The 20116-nt window shown below is 51.7% G+C and overlaps 1 protein-coding gene across 9 annotated transcripts; it reads left to right on the forward strand.

Annotated features, from left to right (window-relative positions):
- Positions 1-582: 582 nt before the first annotated feature.
- Positions 583-18344, forward strand: CD300LG (CD300 molecule like family member g). Of its 9 annotated transcripts, XM_009190760.4 has the most exons (8): positions 587-1118; positions 2402-2737; positions 6606-6707; positions 7501-7738; positions 8907-9019; positions 10802-10854; positions 15842-15961; positions 16504-18344. In XM_009190760.4, exons 1-8 carry the CDS (start codon positions 1076-1078, stop codon positions 16615-16617), a joined length of 1119 nt encoding a protein of 372 aa, XP_009189024.2. In that variant the 5' UTR covers positions 587-1075; the 3' UTR covers positions 16618-18344. The 9 variants fall into 9 exon arrangements, with proteins under 9 accessions (XP_009189026.2, XP_009189024.2, XP_017806278.3 ...); XM_017950789.3 differs by lacking the exons at positions 15842-15961; positions 16504-18344 and adding an exon at positions 12673-13445 and having other exon boundaries at positions 653-1118; positions 8907-9029; XM_009190756.4 differs by lacking the exons at positions 15842-15961; positions 16504-18344 and adding an exon at positions 12673-13437 and having other exon boundaries at positions 653-1118.
- Positions 18345-20116: the final 1772 nt, after the last annotated feature.

Genomic DNA, 20116 nt, shown 5'->3' on the forward strand with positions numbered 1-20116 from the left:
CTGCGCCCTCCAAAAGGCGATGGCGGAGGAGGGGCCCAGGGCCTTGCCCCAGGGACAAGCTTCTTTCTGTACCATTGACCACATGGCAGTCTGCTGAAGTTTATGGACCCCTCTCTCAGTATAATGGCGCGTAAATATATAAATAAAATATATATGCTGAAAAGAAAACTAATACTGGTGAGAAGATTCTCAAAACTCTTTATAAATGTGTAATATAATAGCCGTTTCATTATGGTTAATAACCAGCTCTAGAGGCAGGTCTCGGAACTCATTATTTTCTTTCTTTATTTTATTTTATTTTATTTTATTTTGAGACGGAATCTCGCTCTGTCGCCCAGGCTGGAGTGCAGGGGCGCGATCTCGGCTCACTGCAAGCGCCGCCTCCCGGGTCTACGCCATTCTCCTGCCTCAGCCTCCCGAGTAGTTGGGACTACAGGCGCCGCCACCACGCCCGGCTAATTTTTTGTATTTTTAGTAGAGACGGGGTTTCACCATGTTAGCCAGGATGGTCTCGATCTCCTGACCTCGTGATCCGCCCGTCTCGGCCTCCCAAAGTGCTGGGATTACAGGCTTGAGCCACCGCGCCCGGCCTCATTATTTTCTAAACAGTGAGGAGTACACACGAGGTTTCAAGATATCTACAACCTGATGTGCCAGTGTCTGTGATTGTAATTGGTAACAAAGTTACAGGTACTGCTAACAGTACACTGTTAATACGAGGAAAAGCTAAATATTAGAAGTTGATGAAAGTCAATATGTAACTTTTTCCCATGCGAATTCGACTTACAGACCCCTTAGGGCGCACGGACCACAGGTTAAGGCCCCCTTGAAGGGGCAAGAGTTTGGGAGAAGCGCCAGTGTGGGTTTTCAGTCCTGGGAGGTGAGCCGAGGGGTAGGCACGCATGGGCGCTCAGAAAAGGGAAGGCAGAGGCGCCTCTCCGGCTGGGCCTGGTTCACGCCCCTCCCCTTGCTTCCTTGGCCTGGTTTCGCGCGACTGGAGGAAGTTAAAGACCCGCGTGGCTGAAGAGGAGCTCACAGTTCCCAGCGTCTGCTCCGGCGGTGTCCAGCGCCCAGAATGCGGCTTCTGGTCCTGCTATGGGGTTGCCTGGTGCTCCCAGGTGAGATGGGGAGGGGGTCTTGGGAGGGATGTGGGGCTCACCCTTGGAGTCTGCAGGGGAAGGACCTCCTGACTGCCTGATAGCCCACCCCACCTATCCTCAGCCTCCTCAACCCTAGGGGAGCCGGGCGGGGTGGGGGTGGGGTGAGGTGGGGACGGCGCCGGGCCCCACTTGCAGTTTCTGGAACCTAGAGCCAGGTTTTCTCTCAGACCTGTGGGTTTCCCCTCATGGCATTGTGGCTGTGAGAGTTGCTTTGCCTCTCTAATCTTAATTTTTCTACCCTCTGCCAATCCTGGAGGCAGACAAGACACCCCGTCTGGTTGCTCTGTTAAACTCAGCATACATTTGTTGAATCTCGGCTGTGCCTCTCCCCACAACCCTGAGAGATGAATTATTATCACGTTTCGTCAATTCTTTTGCTTTCTTTTTCTTTACCTTCTAACACTTAAAATCAGGATGCATCCTACAACTGATGTCAGTTGTTCATTTGGCAATGGTGAGACCCCATCTCTACAAACAAACAAACAAACAAACAAATTAGCCAGGCATGGTGGTGCACACCTGCAGTCCTAGCTAGTGGGAGGCTAAGGTGGGAGGATCACTTGAGCCCCAGAGGTCAAGGCTACAGTGAGCCATGAGCACCAGTGCCCTCCAGCCTGAGCAACAGAGTGAGATCCTGTATAAAAACAAAACAAAGCCAGACGCGGTGGCTCATGCCTGTAATCCCAGAACTTTGGGAGGCTGAGGCGGGTGAATCACGAGGTCAGGAGATCAAGACCATCCTGGCCAACACAGTGAAACCCTGTCTCTACTAAAAATACAAAAAATTACCCGGGCATGGTAGCACATGGCTGTAGTCCCAGCTACTCAGGAGGCTGAGGCAGGAGAATCGCTTGAACCCGGGAGGTAGAGGTTTCAGTGAGCAGACATCATGCCACTGCACTCCAGCCTGGGCAACAGAGCGAGACTCCATCTCAAAAACAAACAAAACAAAACAAAACAAAACACCCAGAAACCCTGCTGGCTATCTGACTGTCAAATTCCATCTGAACCTAGAACACTCCCCCAGCCCCAATTCCTCAATGGGCCAGGGTTAGGGAAACAGCAACAGCCCTGCCCCAAGTTCGCCCAGAGTAGGAAGGAAGTAATGGCTCTTCCAAGGCTGTCCCCAGAAGGGATGACTGAGAAAAGCCTTCCTTCCTCCTCCTAAAATGGAAGCTCTGGCCTTGACCTTGGTACATGGAGCCTGGTTATTCCAACCTCCACTCCTGCTCTGATTTTAGGTTATGAAGCCCTGGAGGGCCCGAAGGAAATCAGTGGGTTCGAAGGGGACACTGTATCCCTGCGGTGCACCTATAGGGAAGAGCTGAGGGACCACCGGAAGTACTGGTGCAGGAAGGGTGGGCTCCTCTTCCCTCGCTGCTCTGGCACCATCTATGCGGGAAAAGAAGGCCAGGAGACGACGGAGGGCAGGGTGTCCATCCATGACAGCCGCCAGGAGCTCTCGCTAATTGTGACACTGTGGAACCTCACCCTACAAGACGCTGGGAAGTACTGGTGTGGGGTCGAAAAACGGGGCCCCGATGAGTCTTTACTGATTTCTCTGTTCGTCTCTCCAGGTAACAAATATCTCTCCTTTCCCAGGCTAGGGACAGGAGCTGCAGAGGGAAGCGGGAGGGGCAGTGGGGCATAATCCTGGTGCAAACCTTATGGGCACTGAGTCCTTAGGGAGATCATGCAGGTCAAGCGCTGAGCAAGGCTTGGGGCACAGAGGGAGCTGCATGAGTCTTGGCCATTCTTTCACTCTTGCTGCCCACGGTCACACCACTAGTAGATGTCAGAGCAGGACTGGACCCAGATCTGTCCAGGGCTGGACTCGGTGCCTTTCCTTTCTGCCCAGATGTGCTGGAAGGAGATTTCCGTAGGCTGGGTACAAGATAGACATATCAGGGGATAAAGAAGACTCCTCACCTGGTGTCAGAGATATTCCTGAGGCCTCCCGAGGCTGGGCCAACAATTGCTGCATTCCAGACCCAGCCCACAGCGTCACCTCAGCCCTGGTCATGCTAGCCTCACCCTGCATGTGCCCTCACCTCTGCCCTCCTGGCCTCCACCTCCCCAGATATTGAAGTCTAGCCACAGGTGCTAGAGTGCCTGGGAACCAGCCTCTGGGTAGTGTGCCTGAAGGAGAGACCGTTAAATGCAGGGACACTAGGGGACCAAGGCTGGAGCTGTGGGAACTGGTAGAGGATAGAACGCCTCTCTGGGAGCCCAGAACCCTGGACCTGATGAGCTAAGGAGAAAGAAGCCAGAGAGGGCCCAGGGGAGTGGGAGCCTTGGTCTGCTGGCCAGTGAGGGCGAAGTATGTCTTTGTATCCCCATTTCACAGATGAGGGACTGAGAGTCCAAGAGACTAAGTGATTTGCCCAAGATCTCACAGCAGGAAGTGGTGGAACCAGGATTAAAACACAAGTCATTTCCAGCTTTGATGTCTGCTTTATTCCTCTTCTAGCCCCATAGCTGGGACCTATCCCAATCCCAGGCCCATCCCTACCACCATATCCCCTAATTTTTTTTTATTCCCTTATCCATGGATCTTTAATTTGGGGAAATAAAAGTAAACTTGCCGAAAAGCGGTAGCATCAAACTACGTTGAATCTGTTCTTCATTATTTACAAGATTCTCTTATCTCTTCCAATTCTTATCAGTGTTCATATGTCATTTCTGCAAGTTATGAGCAAGTTCACCTGTGTTTTAGACTTACCCTCATTTGTAATTCTTTATTTGCGTATGATATGTGTATTGCTATATTATCCTCCTGTATCAGACTTTGTTGGCCTCTCTCTGATGGCAGTTGGGATATTGAAAATGAAGAAGACTCACGACAGTGGTGTGCTGGTAAATGTTGAGCAGGCTGGGGATGCTGATGCTCTCATTTTGTGGTGTTTTCCAATTTCTGTGGTGTCCATTTCTGTGGTCCAATTCCCATGGCCAATTTTCAGCCATCGACAGTTTAACGGTCTCACCAATTCCTGAAAAGTTGACAATGAGCTCTTGTGAGCCAGTGCGAGCCATCTCCAGCACACCATTGAATATGGTGAACCATGGGAAGAATTTCTAAGAAAGTCAGAAAAAGACAGATGTACCCACTATCATTTCTTTTCTTTTTATTTATTTATTTTTCATTCATTCATTCATTCATTCATTTTTCTGAAATGGAGTCTCACTCTGTCATCCAGACTGGAGTGCAGTGACACAATCTTGGCTCATTACAACCTCTGCCTCCCAGGCTCAAGTAATCCTCCCACCTCAGCCTCCAGAGTAGCTGGGGCCACAGGCACAAGCCACTGTGCCTAGCTACATTTTGTTTTTTGTTTTTTTTAAGATGTGGTTTTGCCATATTGGCCTGTCTGGTCTCAAACTCCTGGACTCAAGCCATCTGCCCACCTCGGCCTCTCAAAGTAGTGAGATTGCTGGTATGAGCCACTGCACCTGACCAGCCTACTATCATTTTCTTTTATTCATCTTTGTCTGAAGACCCTAGGCAATGAAATATGCAAGATTAAGAAGTATAAGGCCAGATGTGGTGGCTCACGCCTGTAATCCCAACACTTTGGGAGATCAAGGTGGGTGGATCATGAGATCAAGAGTTCAAGACCAGCCTGGCCAAAATGGTGAAACCCCGTCTCTACTAAAAATACAAAACTTAGCCAGGTATAGTGGCAGGCGCCTGTCATCCCAGCTACTCAGGAGGCTGAGGCGGAGAATTGCTTGAACCCGGGAGGCGGAGGTTGCAGTGAGCCGAGATCATGCCACTGCACTCGCTGGTAGACAGCAAGACTTAGTCTCAAAAAAAAAGGAAGTAGTATAAATGTTGGAAAGGAAAAGATAAATCCTCTGCATTTGCAAAAGATTTTATTATCTACTTAGAAAAATCCAAGAATAAACTGACCTAGTGTTACATATTGAGTATCCCTAATCCAAAAATGCAAAATACTCCAAAGTCCGAAACTTTTTGTGTGCCAGCATCACACACACAAAGGAAATGCTCACTGGGGCATTTTGGATTTCAGATTTCCAGATTAGGGATGCTGAATCAGCAGATATAATGCAAATATTCCGAAATCTGAAACACTTCTGGCTCCCAAGCATTTTGGATAGGGGATACTCAATCTGAAGAAGAGAAGGTGGTGGACAAAGAGGGAGAGTCCAGGATGGCACACAGTCAGCAAGGACTGGGGAGGTGACAGACAGACTTGGGGAAGTGGGGACCGGAGTAGCTCCTGGGGGGTTGGTTGTATCAGGCTTCTGCCCACTGTGCTGGGCACAGAGGATAGGCATTTTGCCCTTAAGGAGTCTCAGCCTAGCAGGGAGACCCCGTACACAAGAAATTGCAGTGTAAGTGAGCATTAGCACCACTGGAGGCATGCACAGGGGACTGTGAGTGCACAAAGGAAAAAAGATTCGCTGCTTCTGGGGAAGACATTTCAGAGGAGTTGACCTTGAGCTTGTGCAGAAGGACAGAAAGAAGTGCTTCAGGCAGAGATGGAAACGAAAGCCATTGTACACAGAGGAACAGCATGTCCAAGGCACGGAGGTGGGCGGGAGGCTGGCTTAGTCGGGAATAGAGGACAACTCTATGGCTGGAGCACTGAACAGGGAAAGAGGCGAGGTTGACAAGGTGGTTCAAAGCCTGAGTTTTGTTCTTTGCTTTTTTTTCTCTTTTTTTTGGAGACAAAATTTTGTTCTTATTGCCCAAGTGTGAGCTGCCACGCCCAGCCTGAAGCCTGAGTTTAAGAGGCCTCAAAAGGCATACTAAAAAGTTGGAACTTCGGCTCACACCTGTAATCTCAGCACTTTGGGAGGCCGATTCGGGCAGATCACCAGGTCAGGAGATCGACACCATCCTGGCTAACACGGTGAAACCCCATCTCTACTAAAAATACAAAAAATTAGCTGGGCGTGGCGGCGGGCGCCTGTCGTCCCAGCTACTTGGGAGACTGAGGCAGGAGAATGGCGTGAGCCCAGGAGGCGGAGCTTGCAGTGAGCTGAGATCCCGCTACTGCACTCCAGCCTGGGCGACGGAGCGAGACTCTGTCTCAAAAAAAAAAAAAAAAAAAGTTTGAACTTCGGCTTATAGGCAATGGAGAGCCACTCACTGTTCTAAGGCAGAGAGGGATGGGATCCAACACAGACTTTTGAGACAAAACTGGCATAATGTGAAGGGTGGCAGGGAAGAAGCAGGCTGAGAGGCAGCTGGGGACAGGGGAAACTGAGGGTCTGAGCTAGGCGAGAGGCCAGGGGGCTGCAGAAGGAGAAGACCAGGGATCTGCTGGAACCCGCCACGTGGCTCCTGGTTGGCCGAGGCGAAAGACAGCAGTGCTCTGTGCTGAGGTTGGGGGTAGGAAAGCTGCCAGCTCCTCCCAAGGAAGGAAAAGGGGTTCAGAGCGGTGCCGCCCCTGAGAGCAGCCTCTCCCTTTCCTCTAGGACCCTGCTGTCCTCCCTCCCCTTCTCCCACCTTCCAGCTTCTGGCTACAACACGCCTGCAGCCCAAGGCAAAAACTCAGCAAACCCAGCCCCCAGGATTGAGTGAGTGAATGGCGATTCCGCCCCATCCCTTGCCACCCTTCTTACAGAAGCAGCCAGTGAGTGCCTGCCTGGTACCAGACACAATACTTTATGACCACTTAGGTGTCCCCACAAGCCTGGGAACTGGGTTGTCCAGCTGTGGAAGTACAGGCTCAGCAGGGTTAGGTCACTCGCTTAGGGTCACACAGGAAGCGCCAGAGCCTGGGAGTGGTCACAGCCTGACCCCAAAGCTCGTGTTCTGTCTGTGCCATCCAGAGTCTTGGGGGCAAGCCAGAAAGGCCGGGCGTTGGGCCCTGACCTCTGGACTCATCCCTGCCACCCTGCCCTTCTTGGTCTCATGGCTGCAGAAGGAAGTCAAGGCCTTACTGAGGCACGGGTGGTGGGGAGGGGGCACATGGTGGTGAGGGGAGGACCTGCCCTTCTGGCGAGGAAGGAGGTGACAATTGACTGTGACTGTAGAGGGAGGGCAGGAAAGTGGCCACTGAATGGTCACTGGAAAGGGTCATGGAAGCGAGGAAGGGGAGTGCTTATACCTCCCCACAGAGGGAACAGGCTGTGGGCACAGAAAGAGACCGAACATCACACACAGCTGTGGGGTGTGTCTGATCTACGGTCTGCTTCCTCAGAATGGCTTCATCTACATCTGTTTGCTTACTGGGGTATCCTTTAGCTGGGGATGTTCTGAGAAATGGGTCCCAGAGAGGCTAGGGTTCAGGGGTCAAGGGTCAGAGGTCTGGGATGCTGGGATGCAAGGGTCAGGAAGGATGCTGAGGCATTGCCTTTGGACTTGTAGCTTCTCCTGGGCTCTACCCAGCAGGAACCACAGCCAAGCAGGGGAAGACAGGGGCTGAGGCCACTCCATTCCCAGGGACTTCCCGGTACGGGCACGAAAGAACTTCTCAGTACGCAGCAACCTCTCCTCATGCAGCGACCTCTCCTCCTGCAGGGAGCTCCCGCCCCCCGAAGCAGCTGGACTCCACCTCAGCAGAGGATGCCAGTCCAGCTCTCAGCAGCAGCAGCTCTAAGCCCAGGTGAGCCCCAGGTGACCAACATCACCTTTCAGGCCATCACTAAACCATAAGCTGACTTTGAGCAAATAGGAACCCAGTGGTCTTTCCTCTAAGCAGACACATCCTCGTGTCATGGCCACAGCCTGCAGCACAGAGGGTCCCTCACAGGGACCCTTGAGCAGTAGACAGCTTGCACTATAGGAGCCAGCAGCTCTGCTGCCTGTCCAAGGCGAAGGGTCCACCAGGGTCGCAGTCCCCACCTCTCTCCCTGCCCCAGCCTCAGGGATGGCCCCCCCAGTTCGGGGGCTTTTGCCTATATACTTTGCACTAAGCCCTGTGCCAAGCATGAAAACTCAGAATCCAAAACAAAACAATTTTTTTCCTTACAACTGGAGTCCCAGCCTGAAGGATTGGTTCTTGGGGGTTGTAAATGCACTTGGCTACCGACATCCAGGCAGCTGCTGGCAGGTTCAGATCCTGCTGAAAGTGAATCCTGGGGTTGGCAACGCGAGCAGGGATCCCTCCCACGCCAGACAGGGCTGATGGGACATCGTGGTCCCTAGTGCCCTCTGATCTCCTTGGGAGAGATAAAGGACATGGCTTGACTCACAGTAAGAATGCCAGGATGCCCCACTTGCCTGTGCCAGTGACACCAGCCCAGATAAAGGCCACTGAGAACTTCCCCGCACACCACTGCGTGACCTGGCAAGTCGCTCATTGCTTCAGGTGTCAGTTTCTCCAGTGTGAAATTGAGCCACTCCTACCTAGTTACACAGGGATTGTGGAATTTAACAACTAACACTGACATGGTACCTGGCATGTGTCTGGCACTGAACTATGTGCTTTTCACATCCTGACCCATTTGATCCTCACCACAGCCATTTTACAAAGGAGGAAATTGACACCCTGGGCGGTTCAGTCACTTACCCAAGGTATAGGAAGGTGGTGGAGCTAGAGTTTGAATCCAGACAGCCTGGCTTCAGGGTCTGCACTAATTAAATAATGATTGTCAAGAGCCAATAGCACTAAATATCGCCCTCCCGCACCACACCCCCCACAAGTCTTTGCTGCATTGAATTGAATTCCACACTAGGGATTGGCTTTCTCAGCCTGTACTTGGGACCCCCAAAGGACATAGACTCTGGCTTATCTGGTAACAGCCACTAGGCTCCTTGTGTCTCATCTCCAGGGTGTCCATCCCAATGGTCCGCATACTGGCCCCAGTCCTGGTGCTGCTGAGCCTTCTGTCAGCCGCAGGCCTGATCGCCTTCAGCAGCCACCTGCTCCTGTGGAGAAAGGAAGGTGAGCAAAGGTGGGTGGCAGGAAGGTGGGAGGCTCACTGGACCAGGGACCTCGCTGAGACCTGCAGGTCCCCATCTAGCCCCGGAAAGACCCTGTGGGTCTCAGCGTGTCTGTCTGAAATGTGAGCATCAGGAGCTGTGGCCTCCCTTCTGAAGGAGCCACGAGATAATCAACATTAGGAAAGCAATTCACAAGGGGAAATGGGAGAATGAAGGGTTCTCAGCTTCTTGCCTGTCCGAACTGATCAAACACTTCTCTACCTGTTGATCCCAGGGAATTCATGGCCAGCTCCTTGTGTGGGAACCAACTGCCAGGGGCAATGCAGGACCAAGCACTTGAACTTGAGCAGGACAGACATTGTAACCCCACTCCTGCCACTGGGTCTCTAGAGCTGCTCAGTCCCTTCCATAGGCTGGGGCTCAAATCCCAGCTCTGCCACTTTTCAGCTGTGTGAGCTCAGGCAAGTCATCTAACTGCCCTAAGCCTCATTTATCTCAAATCACAGATATACATCAAACAGAAATAGAATACAAGTCACAAATGTCATTTACAACTTTTGAATAGCCACATGAAAAAGAGTAAAAAGAAATGAGTGCAGTTAAGTGTATTTTATTTTATTTTAATTACTTATTTTTTTAGAGATAGGGTCACACTCTGTCGCCCAGGCTGGAGTGCAGTGGTGTGATCATGGCTCACTGCAGCCTTGAACTCCAGGGCTCAAGCGATCCTCCTGCCTCAGCCTCCCGGGTAACTAGAACTACAGGCATGAGCCACTACGCCCAATCTAGTGAAGTTGATTTTAATAATGTACTTTATTTAACCCAATATGTCCAAAACATTCTCATTTTGATACGGAATCAATATGAAAATATCAATGATACATATTCTACTTTCATGTTTTTCATATTGAGCCATCAAAACCCAGTCTAATGTAAAATAGTCACATTTCAGTGCCTGATGGCCATGTGTGGCTTCTGGCTGCTGTGCTGGATGGCAAAGACTAAAAGGATTCACCAAAATCTCAGTAATAAGAGCTACCATGTGCCAGGCACTATCCCCAGCTTATCTTGCTTATCCCCTTAATCTCCTCCACACTGTGGAGTACACCCATTTTCCAGAGGGAAAAACTGAGGCACAGAGTGGTTAAGCAGCTTGCCCTTTGTTTGCATAGCTAGGAAGTGGTGAAGCCAGGAAGATAATCACAATGTCGTCCCCGTGGAGGTGGCCATGGGGGAATCCTGGGCCCACTTTCTGTCTCTTCCATGTGGCTCCTAGGAGGAAATGTGGGCTTTGTCCAGGTCCCCTCTGGGGAATCCAGGGTGGGAGCATTCCTGGTCACAACCTCAGAGCCACTTAGCACCTTGCCTCCCAAACTTTGATTGCCAGCTAGCAGCGGTGGCAACCCTTGGTAGCCTGTTAGAAATACAGACCCTGGGACTCTCACCTCAGCCTACTGAATTAGACTCTGCACTGTATGAAAATGTCCAGGGTGTCCTATGTGCACACTAAGGCTTAAGTAGCAGTGACCTTAGCACACAGATTTATTTTCCCAGCCAGTTTCTGACCCTCATGAGATCATCTCCATGCACTGATCTCAGAAGACTGGGTCATTCCCAAGGGGCTGAGCTGGAAGGGGCTCTTCGGCCCATCTGGCTGCCTCCTGCCTCTGGGAGGCCCCTGCTCCCTTATGCAAGGGGGCCAGTACGCCTTTCTGGGCCGAGCTCCAGGCCATTCCCGGCTACACCTGGCTTCAAGGAGCTCCTGCTTCTACATCTCTTTCAGCTCGACAGGACATGGAGACACAGAGGAACGAGAAGGTCTACCTCTCACACTTGGTAAGGACAGAGGCGTAGGGAAGCCCAAGCTCAGATCCCCTTGGGGCTGCAAGTCAAGATTTCTGGGCTCTGCTTCTGTAACTTCCTACCTGGGCCTGCATGCCTGACCTGGAGGCAGCACTTGCTCCCCACCTTGGAGGAACCTCTGTGAGCCCCAAGACCAGTCCTTCAGGGTGTGAGCCAGACAGAGTGCCCGTGGGGGACTCACAGGTGGGAACCTGATTTCCCGCCAGGTGCCAGGCAGGGTGGGCACCAGGAGCCATGTGAGCATCTTCTCCAGGCGCCTTCTTTCCGTGCCTCCTTTTATAATTACAGAACATCGGAGCTAGATCCAGAGGAAGCCTTTGAGATCTCTAGCCCAACCTTTCTCTCAGATTAAAGCAAATCCCCTTTCAGAATGTCCAGGGGTCAGGGAGCTGTTAGAGATGCACTCTCCAGGGCCCCAGCCCCCGCTGAACCCTCCAGGGGTGTGGTCCAGGGACTCTGGCAGTGCTATAGACTCTAGTGTGCTTTTACAAAAGATGAAACTGAGGCCCAGAGAGGGTAAAGGTCTTGCCCATGGTCACACAGCAGGTGGTGGCCCAAATAGAAAACAGGACCCAGATTTCTTGACTCCCTGCTCTTCTCTTTCCAGAACTCCCTGATGTTTTCTCTGAGCCTTCCTTGGCTCTGAGACCAAGGTGACATGGCTGTCCTAGGACCCATGGCTGAGGGTGGTGCTCTGGGGACCAGGGGCAAGAGAATAAGGGTCCCTGTGCCCATTATCTGGAGCAGGGAACCTGCCCCAAGGCTACTGCTGCAAGAGACTGTGCCCTCCGAGGCCAGCCCTCCAATGGAGGGGGCTGCAGCATTGCACTTCAGGAAACAGAAGCCTCTGGCCCCTCCTCCCTCCGCTGTTTACTGAGATGCCTCCACTCCATTCCTTTAAACACAAGGGCAGGAAAGCAGGGCTACCACTGCCTTCTTTCCTGGCGCCAGTGAGGACAAAAGACTCAGGCCTGATCCCCCAAGGATGGTCTGGGGTGGAAATGGGACTTTGGGCTGTGGCTTAGGAAGCAGCTGTTGCTGTGTCAGGAAGCTCAACAGGGCCAAAGGTAGCGGAGGGGAGTAAGGGAAAAGTCATGGAGACACACGGATGGACGGATGGTGGGTGCCACTGGCCGCCTCCACGTCCGGCCTCCTGGCTCTGTGGCCTGGGGCCTGGGTCTCACCCCACCTAACTCCAGAAGAGGGGTTGGGGTCCAAGGATGCTGAGAGCACCTGTACCAGCCACAGCCCCCATGCTACTGCCTTCTGGCAACCCTGGGAAGGGCTGCTTTGGGCTTTTTCCTGCCTGAGGCACCTGACCCTGGCTCTGCTGAAGAGGGAGGGGACAGGAAGGGGCACAGGGCCAGCAGGTAGAGGGTCTCTAGGGGCAGCCCCTTGTTGAGGGAAAGATGGAACAGGGCCTCCCAAGAGGGTCAGAGGCAAGAACCTTGTAAATACGATCAGGTGGGAGCTTCTGCTTTTTCTTGATTATTTCCCTTGTGGCTTCTCCATAAGTTTTAGCAGAGTCTGGAGATGGAATTGAAGGGCTTTGGGGTTTTCTTTGCCCACATTCAGGTCAAAGAGGGAGGGGGATGCATTACTCATACTCTGAGAGAACCTCACAGGGGTGTGAAAACCCTGAGGGAAGTGTTAGGGGTCAGACCAGCATTTTCTTTCCCAAAGAGATCTTGCTAGAAGGATTGCCATCCATCCATTCATGTCAGGGGCTTTATGCCATTGAATCCTCATCATTCCCACACGAGGTAGATTATTATCCCCCTCATTTTGCAGATGAAGAAATACAGGCTCGGCTTTGCAGACGCTGCCGCCGAGGAAAGTCCTGTACTACTAGCCATGGTCAACCCTACCGTGTTCTTCGACATTGCTGTCGACGGCGAGCCCTTGGGCCGCGTCTCCTTCGAGCTGTTTGCAGACAAGGTTCCAAAGACAGCAGAAAATTTTCGTGCTCTGAGCACTGGAGAGAAAGGATTTGGTTATAAGGGTTCCTGCTTTCACAGAATTATTCCAGGGTTTATGTGTCAGGGTGGTGACTTCACACGCCATAATGGCACTGGTGGCAAGTCCATCTATGGGGAGAAATTTGAAGATGAGAACTTCATCCTAAAGCATACAGGTCCTGGCATCTTGTCCATGGCAAATGCTGGACCCAACACAAATGGTTCCCAGTTTTTCATCTGCACTGCCAAGACTGAGTGGTTGGATGGCAAGCATGTGGTCTTTGGCAGAGTGAAAGAAGGCATGAATATTGTGGAGGCCATGGAGCGCTTTGGGTCCAGGAATGGCAAGACCAGCAAGAAGATCACCATTGCTGACTGTGGACAACTCGAATAAGTTTGACTTGTGTTTTATCTTAACCACCAGACCATTCCTTCTGTAGCTCAGGAGAGCACCCCTCCACCCCATTTGCTCGCAGTATCCTAGAATCTTTGTGCTCTCGCTGCAGTTCCCTTTGGGTTCCATGTTTTCCTTGTTCTCTCCCATGCCTAGCTGGATTGCAGAGTTAAGTTTATGATTATGAAATAAAAACTAAGTCACAAAAAAAAGAAAGAAAAGAAATACAGGCTCAGAGAGAAAAGGGAACTTGCCCACAGTGACCCAGCCTGAAAGAGGCAGAACTGGGGAAACTGACAGGTCTATGGGGCCAGCTGCAGAGCCCTCTGTGTCCTCCACCCTGCTGCACTGAAGTACAAGGGGTTTGAGGAATGGAGCCAAGCTCACAACCCAAGATTCCTCCCCCAGACTCAGGAGAAAGACCCTGGGACAGCTGCAGACCCTCGCTCCTGGAAATGAATAGCCTGCTAAGCTCCCATCAGAACTCAACCCGGCTTCCCAAGACTTCCCTCTTTCTTTACTACGTTTATTACTAGTACCTAGAAACAGGGGCTCTGATATATATCTTGCATATTTAGCAACCCAGAAAATGCCTCTGTGCTTGCTGGAACAGGGTCGATCGTCCACAGTGGAGGCAGAGGGACAGGGGAGAGATGGAATCACACCAGACTTACAGTAGTGGGCCTGGCTGCTGCCTACTACTGTGTGTGGTTTGGCCTCTGCACTGAGAGGCTCTTTCCTCAAACTCGGTCACCCAGGAACAGGTGACACTTCTGTAGCTGCTGGTGGTCCAGGGTCAGCAGTGGCTGGGTTATAACCAGACTGCAAAGCTGTAAATATGGACTCATGGGTGTGATGTCAGGAGTCCTCTGGAGTAGCCCCAGGTCTGCCCTGCACCAAGGCCCCCTCTGTCTTCACCATGGGCAGGGCTAGGAGGGACAAGAGCCCTGAGTGGCAGCATTTGGGAGTTGCCTTACCCCTCCCAGTGCCCCCATCACCACCCACATTTCCCCCAAGGAACTCAGCTCTAATCCTTGTCTCCAGAAGGCTGAAGATGTCATCCTGTGTTTCTTTCTTTTCTTTAGTTTTTGTTTGTTTGTTTTTTGTTTTCTGTTTTTGAGACAGAGTCTTGCTCTGTCGCCCAGGCTGGAGTGCAGTGGCGTGATCTCGGCTCACTGCAAGCTCTGCCTCCCATGTTCACGCCATTCTCCTGCCTCAGCCTCCTGAGTAGCTGGGACTACAGGCGCCCGCCAGTAAGCCCAGCTAATTTTTTGTATTTTTTAGTAGAGACGGGGTTTCACTGTGTTAGCCAGGTTGGTCTCAATCTCCTGACCTCATGATCTGCCCGCCTTGGCCTCCCAGAGTGTCTTTAGTATATTTTTATCTTTTTATTTTAAAGTTTTAGAGAAACAGGGTCTCACTATGTTGCCCAGGTTGGTCTCAAATTGCTGGGCTCAAGCAGTCCTCCAGCCTCAGCCTCCTAAAGTGTTGGGATTACAGGCGAGAGCCACCACACCCAGCCTTCATCTAGACATTTCTAACAAGAGATGGCTCAAACATCTACCTCTGCCCCCATCCCCAGAAGCTAGGTATTGAGTGAAGCTGGGGCCTGGTTAGTATACCACCAACACCAAGCCCAAGAGAAATGTGTCACACACCCTGCCAGGATGGCAGCAGGGTATAGGGAAAGAGCTTGGGTCTGCAGTCAGACAGTCTCCGGTATGAGTCCCAGCTCAGCCATTTGCCAGCTGTGTGATGTCAAGCAGGTTGCATTACCTTTCTGAGCCGCTATTGCCATAGCTCACATGGTTGTAAATAGAAAAGAGTGAGATGACATACCCCATAGATGCCCCAAAAATGGGAGCTTCTTTCTCTAGCATCAGTGCCCATTTGACCATGGGATTCACTGTCCAGGAAACCTCAGGGCAGCCTGTGGCCTTGGGAGTCTTGGCTGGGGACCTTGGCTGGCTCCAGCCTCTGCTCTGCCCACCTGCTAGGGCAAGGCCCGAGATGGATGGGCCTGGCGTTCCTGATCTGAGGACCCATGGGAACAGCCAGGCCCGGGTCAGAATATGGGCCTCCCCACTGATCTTGGACTACCTCTCTCTTCCCTGGGCCGTGGTCTCCTCATCTGATAGATAATGGATTGCTCAGACCCATTATCTCATGTGCCCCTTGTTATTCAATGCATCTTTGGCATGTTCAACTTTGCTTTCTCCTGGCCTGTTACAAAGAACCTGCAGCTTGCATGATCTTTCTGCTTTAAAGGATAGAAAATAATGAAAACAAATCAGTCATTCCAGAAGTTCTCACTGGTTGAGTGGTAGGATGCTATTATGAATATTATAATCCCAAAGGACAAATTCTTACCTAGTTTTACAGCTGAGGAAACTGAGCTTCAGAGAGGTGAGACAGCTCGTCCTTCTTTGGACAAGGCAGGAAGGAAGGAAGTGGCAGAGGCACGAAGGAGCTTAATATTCTCCCCTCCCAGCACCTCCCTGCCTTGCCCACCCCTCCCACGTTTCCCTCCCCTTGCTTGGGCTTGGCTGGGCTCGTAGACCATCCCTGCTGCCAAGAACAGGCTGTTCTGACCAAGTCTCTGTTACAGCCACTGGGGAATGGCCGGGACACAGAGGACGCCGTGATCAACATTGCAGGGTCCATGGGGCCTCTCACCATCCCTGAGCCCTCTCCCGGCCTCCACACACAGATCCAGTATCTAAGCCAGGTATGGACAGAAGGGCCCTGGGAAGGGAGGGGCTGCAGAGCCACCTTGCCTGCCTCCACTCTGACAACTGGAGGAAGTGGAAGAAGGCCTTTTCCTCAGCATCTGCTCCCCAAACCCCACACCCCCGCATTCGCCCACCTTCCCCATCACAGCCACAGCCCTAGCCCATTTCACCAGGGAAGCCAGGGCTTTTGACCTCACATCCTCTTTTTTCCGGTCCAGAAAATTCCTGAATAGCTTGTTGGGAGTCACAGCTGACAGTCCTGTGGGCTGGCAGGAGGCCACAACTGTGCCAGAACCCAGCCTGGAGCCTTGAGGGCACCCCGGGGGAGGGATGGATTGGGGTCATGAGAGGCCATGAATCAAAGCCTGGGAGTTCTGGGGAGGAGAAGTTGTTAGGTCGTGTGCCCCTGCAGGTGGATGGAGGGCTGGAATTTGTGGAAAAGGCTGGGTGGACACAGCAGCTACCTGGGGACCACTCCTCACACCCCCTACCCCTTCATTTGGGTTCTGCTCTCCAAACCCCACTGTTGTCTTTACAGACTACAGAGGAAGAGGAAGCCCCTTCCCAGGCCCCCGAGGGGGACGTGATCTCGATGCCTCCCCTCCACATATCTGAGGAGGAGCTGGGTTTCTCGAAGTTTGTCTCAGTGTAGGGCAGGAGGCCCTCCTGGCCAGGCCAGCCGTGAAGCAGTGTGGCTGGCTGGATCAGCACTGATTCGCGAAAGCTTTCCACCTCAGCCTCAGAGTCCAGCTGCCTGGACTCCAGGCTCTCCCAACCCTCCCCAGGCTCTCCTCCTGCATGCTCCAGCCTGACCTAGAAGTGTTTGTCAGCCCCGAAGCCCAGAGCGGTGGCCTTGCCCTTCCAGCTGGAGACTGGGACATCCCTGATAGGTTCACATCCCTAGGCAGGGCACCAGGCTGCTGACCCTCAGCAGGGCCAGGCAAGGCTCAGTGGATCTGTCCTGAGTTTCTATCTGCCACAAACTCTCCTGGGCCTCATGCCCAGTGTCGGACCTGCCTTCCTCCCGCTCCAGACCCCACCTTGTCCTCCCTCCCTGGCGTCCTCAGACTCAGTCCCACGGTCTCCTGCATCAGCTGGTGATGACGAGGAGCATGCTGGGGTGAGACTGGGATTCTGGCTCCTCTTTGAACCCCCTGCATCCCAGCCCTTCAGGAAGCCTGTGAAAAATGTGATTCCTGGGCCAACCAAGACCCACCAAAACCATCTGTGGGACTTGGTGCAGGACTCTGAATTTCTAACAATGCCCAGTGACTGTCGCACTTGAGTTTGAGGACCAGCGGGCCTGATGAACGCTCAGACCCCTCCAGCTTAGAGTCTGCATTTGGGCTGTGACGTCTCCCACCTGCCCCCATAAGATCTGCTCTGTCCGTGACACCATGACCCAGCTGGGCACTCCCCTGAGGCCTGCCTAAGTCCAAGCCTGGATCAGGTCAGGTGCACATTGCAGGGATAAGCCCAGGACCAGTAGAGAGTGGTTGCTTTCCATTCACCCTCCCTGGCCATGCCTTCTTGCCTTTGGAAAAATGATGAAGAAAACCTTGGCTCCTTCCTTGTCTAGAAAGGGCTACTTGCCTATGGGCTCTGGTGGCTAGAGAGAAGAGTAGGAAACCAGAGTGCATGTGGGTGTCTAATACGGAGGAGAGTAGGAACAGGGCGGATACCTGAAGGTGACTCCGAGTCCAGCCCCCTGGAGGAGGGGTCAGGGAGTAGGGGTAAAGTAGCACAACTACTGTTTTTTTTTTCTTTTTCTATTATTATTGTTTTTTAAGACAGAATCTCGCTCTGCCACCCAGGCTGGAGTGCAGTGGCACGATCTGCAACCTCCGCCTCCCACGTCCAAGCGATTCTCCTGCCTCAGCCTCCCGAGTAGCTGGGATTACAGGCACGCACCACCACACCTGGCTAATTTTTGTATTTTTAGTAGAGACAGGGTTTCACCATGTTGGCCAGGCTGGTCTCGAACTCCTGACCTCATATGATCCTCCTGCTTCAGTCTCTCAAATTACTGGGATTACAGGCGTGAGCCACCGCGCCTGGCCTTATTTCTTTAAAAAGTGAAATTAAGAGTTGTTCGGTATGCAAAACTTGCAAAGATGGAGAGGAAAAAGAAAAGGAAGAAAACATGTCACCCATTGTCTCACCAGAGACTATCATTATTTCATTTTGTTGTATTTCCTTCCACTCTTTTCTTCTCCACATAATTTGCTGGTGTTCTTTTTACAGAGCAATTATCTTGTATATACAACTTTGTATCCTGCCTTTTCCACTTTATTGTTCCATCACTTTATTCCAGCACTTCTCTGTGTTTTACAGAACTTTTTATAAATAAAATGTTCATCAGCTGCGTATTCCATCCTATCAGTGTGTCTCAGTTTATTTAACCAATTCTTTATCACTCGATATTTTAATTTGCTTCCATTTTCGCTATTGTAGATAAGTGTGGGTGAATATTTGCCTGGGGCTTTATCTGCATTGGGAGATTTCTTTCTCTTTTTCTTTCCCTTTTTTTTTTTTTTTTTTTTTTTTGAGACAGAGTGTTGCTCTGTCGCCCAGGCTGGAGTTGAGTGACGCGATCTCAGCTCACTGCAACCTTCATCTCCCTGGCTCAAGCCATTCTCCTGCCTCAACCTCCCAAGTACCTGGGACTACAGGCATCTACCGCCACGCCCCGCTAGTTTTTGAATTTTTAGTAGAGACGGGATTTCACCATGTTGGCCAGGTCTTGAACTCCTGACCTCAAGTGATCCGCCTGCCTCGGCCTCCCAAAGTGCTGGAATTACAGGCATGAGCCATTGCACCCGGCTGGGAGATTTCTTAAAAGGATTTGCATGCGTGGTAGTGCCAGGTCATAGGGAGTGAACATTTTTGAAGTGACTGACACCTCTTGCTAAACAGCTTTCTGGAGTGACAGCACCAATGTCACTCCCGCCAGACCCCTGCAATCAGTGTTTCTTGAAGTCCTCTGCACCTGTCCCTGCTGGAAAGGCAGGAGAAACAGTTCAATAATGGCCCTGTGGTCAGAACCTCAAGGGCCTGGGGTACTGGGTGGAGGTGGAACTGGTCTGATGAAGCAAGAACAGCTCACCAGAAGGTGCCAGCCTGTGCCCGAGGCCCCTGCACTGGGGTTGCACCAAATACCTTCTCCTGGTGGAGAGTGAGCTCCCAGGCCCGAGCTCTGTGTGCTGCACCCAGGCTCCAGGCACTGTGTGTACCAAGGTGTTTGGGACATAGGGGGCAGCAAGTTTCAGATGGTCCCAAATCTTTTGCTGGGACCTGGGCACACACACTGTCAGAATGCACCCTAGAAGGGCATCAAAAGCAAGCTTCCCCCATGAAAAAATTCCAGGGGTTTCCCTGGAAGGAAAGAATCCTCCTGTCCTCTGAATCTCTCCACTGGAGCCAGGGCTTCCTGGGAACCAGGAGGCGGTCAGCTGGGCCATCCCACTCCCATCCCTTGCCCATTCGCAGACTAGGCTAAATAAATTGACATCGTCTGAGAGGCAGAGTTCTCTCCCGGACAACCTAAGATTGCCATCCGTGGAATTCCAAGTTTCAGTGGATTTATGAGACATGCAAATATTACTCAGAGACACTGTCTTCTTCTCAAAGTACCACCAAGAGGTCCCAGCTCCCTCCTGACAGGTAGGGGAGAAAGACCACTCCCTTACCAGTTGCCACTTTGCAATCCCCCATTTTGATACACCTTGGTTTTATGTTTGTACTCGAATACTCGGAGCTGCAGTCTTTGGTATTTACGTGAGATTCTATTCATTCCCCCTTAAACAAAAAGAAGCAAAAAGTCACCGCTCACCTATCCTGAGAATGAGAGTTTCCAGTTTGGAGACTTTTCCTGGGAGGTGAAACTTCAGAAAAAAATGGAGGAACATTGAAGAATTGCAAACATTTAGTTTTGCCAAATTAGGACAGTAAATATAACAAAAATAATAAACTATCATTTACCAGTCCAGCTATTTCCTTAAAAGAAACTTTTTTTTTTTTTTTTGAGATGGAGTTTTTGCTGTGTCGCCCAGGCTGGGGTACAATGGCACAATCTCGCTCACTGCAACTTCCACCTCCTGGGTTCAAGCTATTCTCCTGCCTCCGAAGTAGCTGGGACTACAGGTGTGCAC

The sequence above is a fragment of the Papio anubis genome, chromosome 17, assembly GCF_008728515.1.
Source record: "Papio anubis isolate 15944 chromosome 17, Panubis1.0, whole genome shotgun sequence".
In the NCBI taxonomy this organism is placed as follows: domain Eukaryota; kingdom Metazoa; phylum Chordata; class Mammalia; order Primates; family Cercopithecidae; genus Papio; species Papio anubis.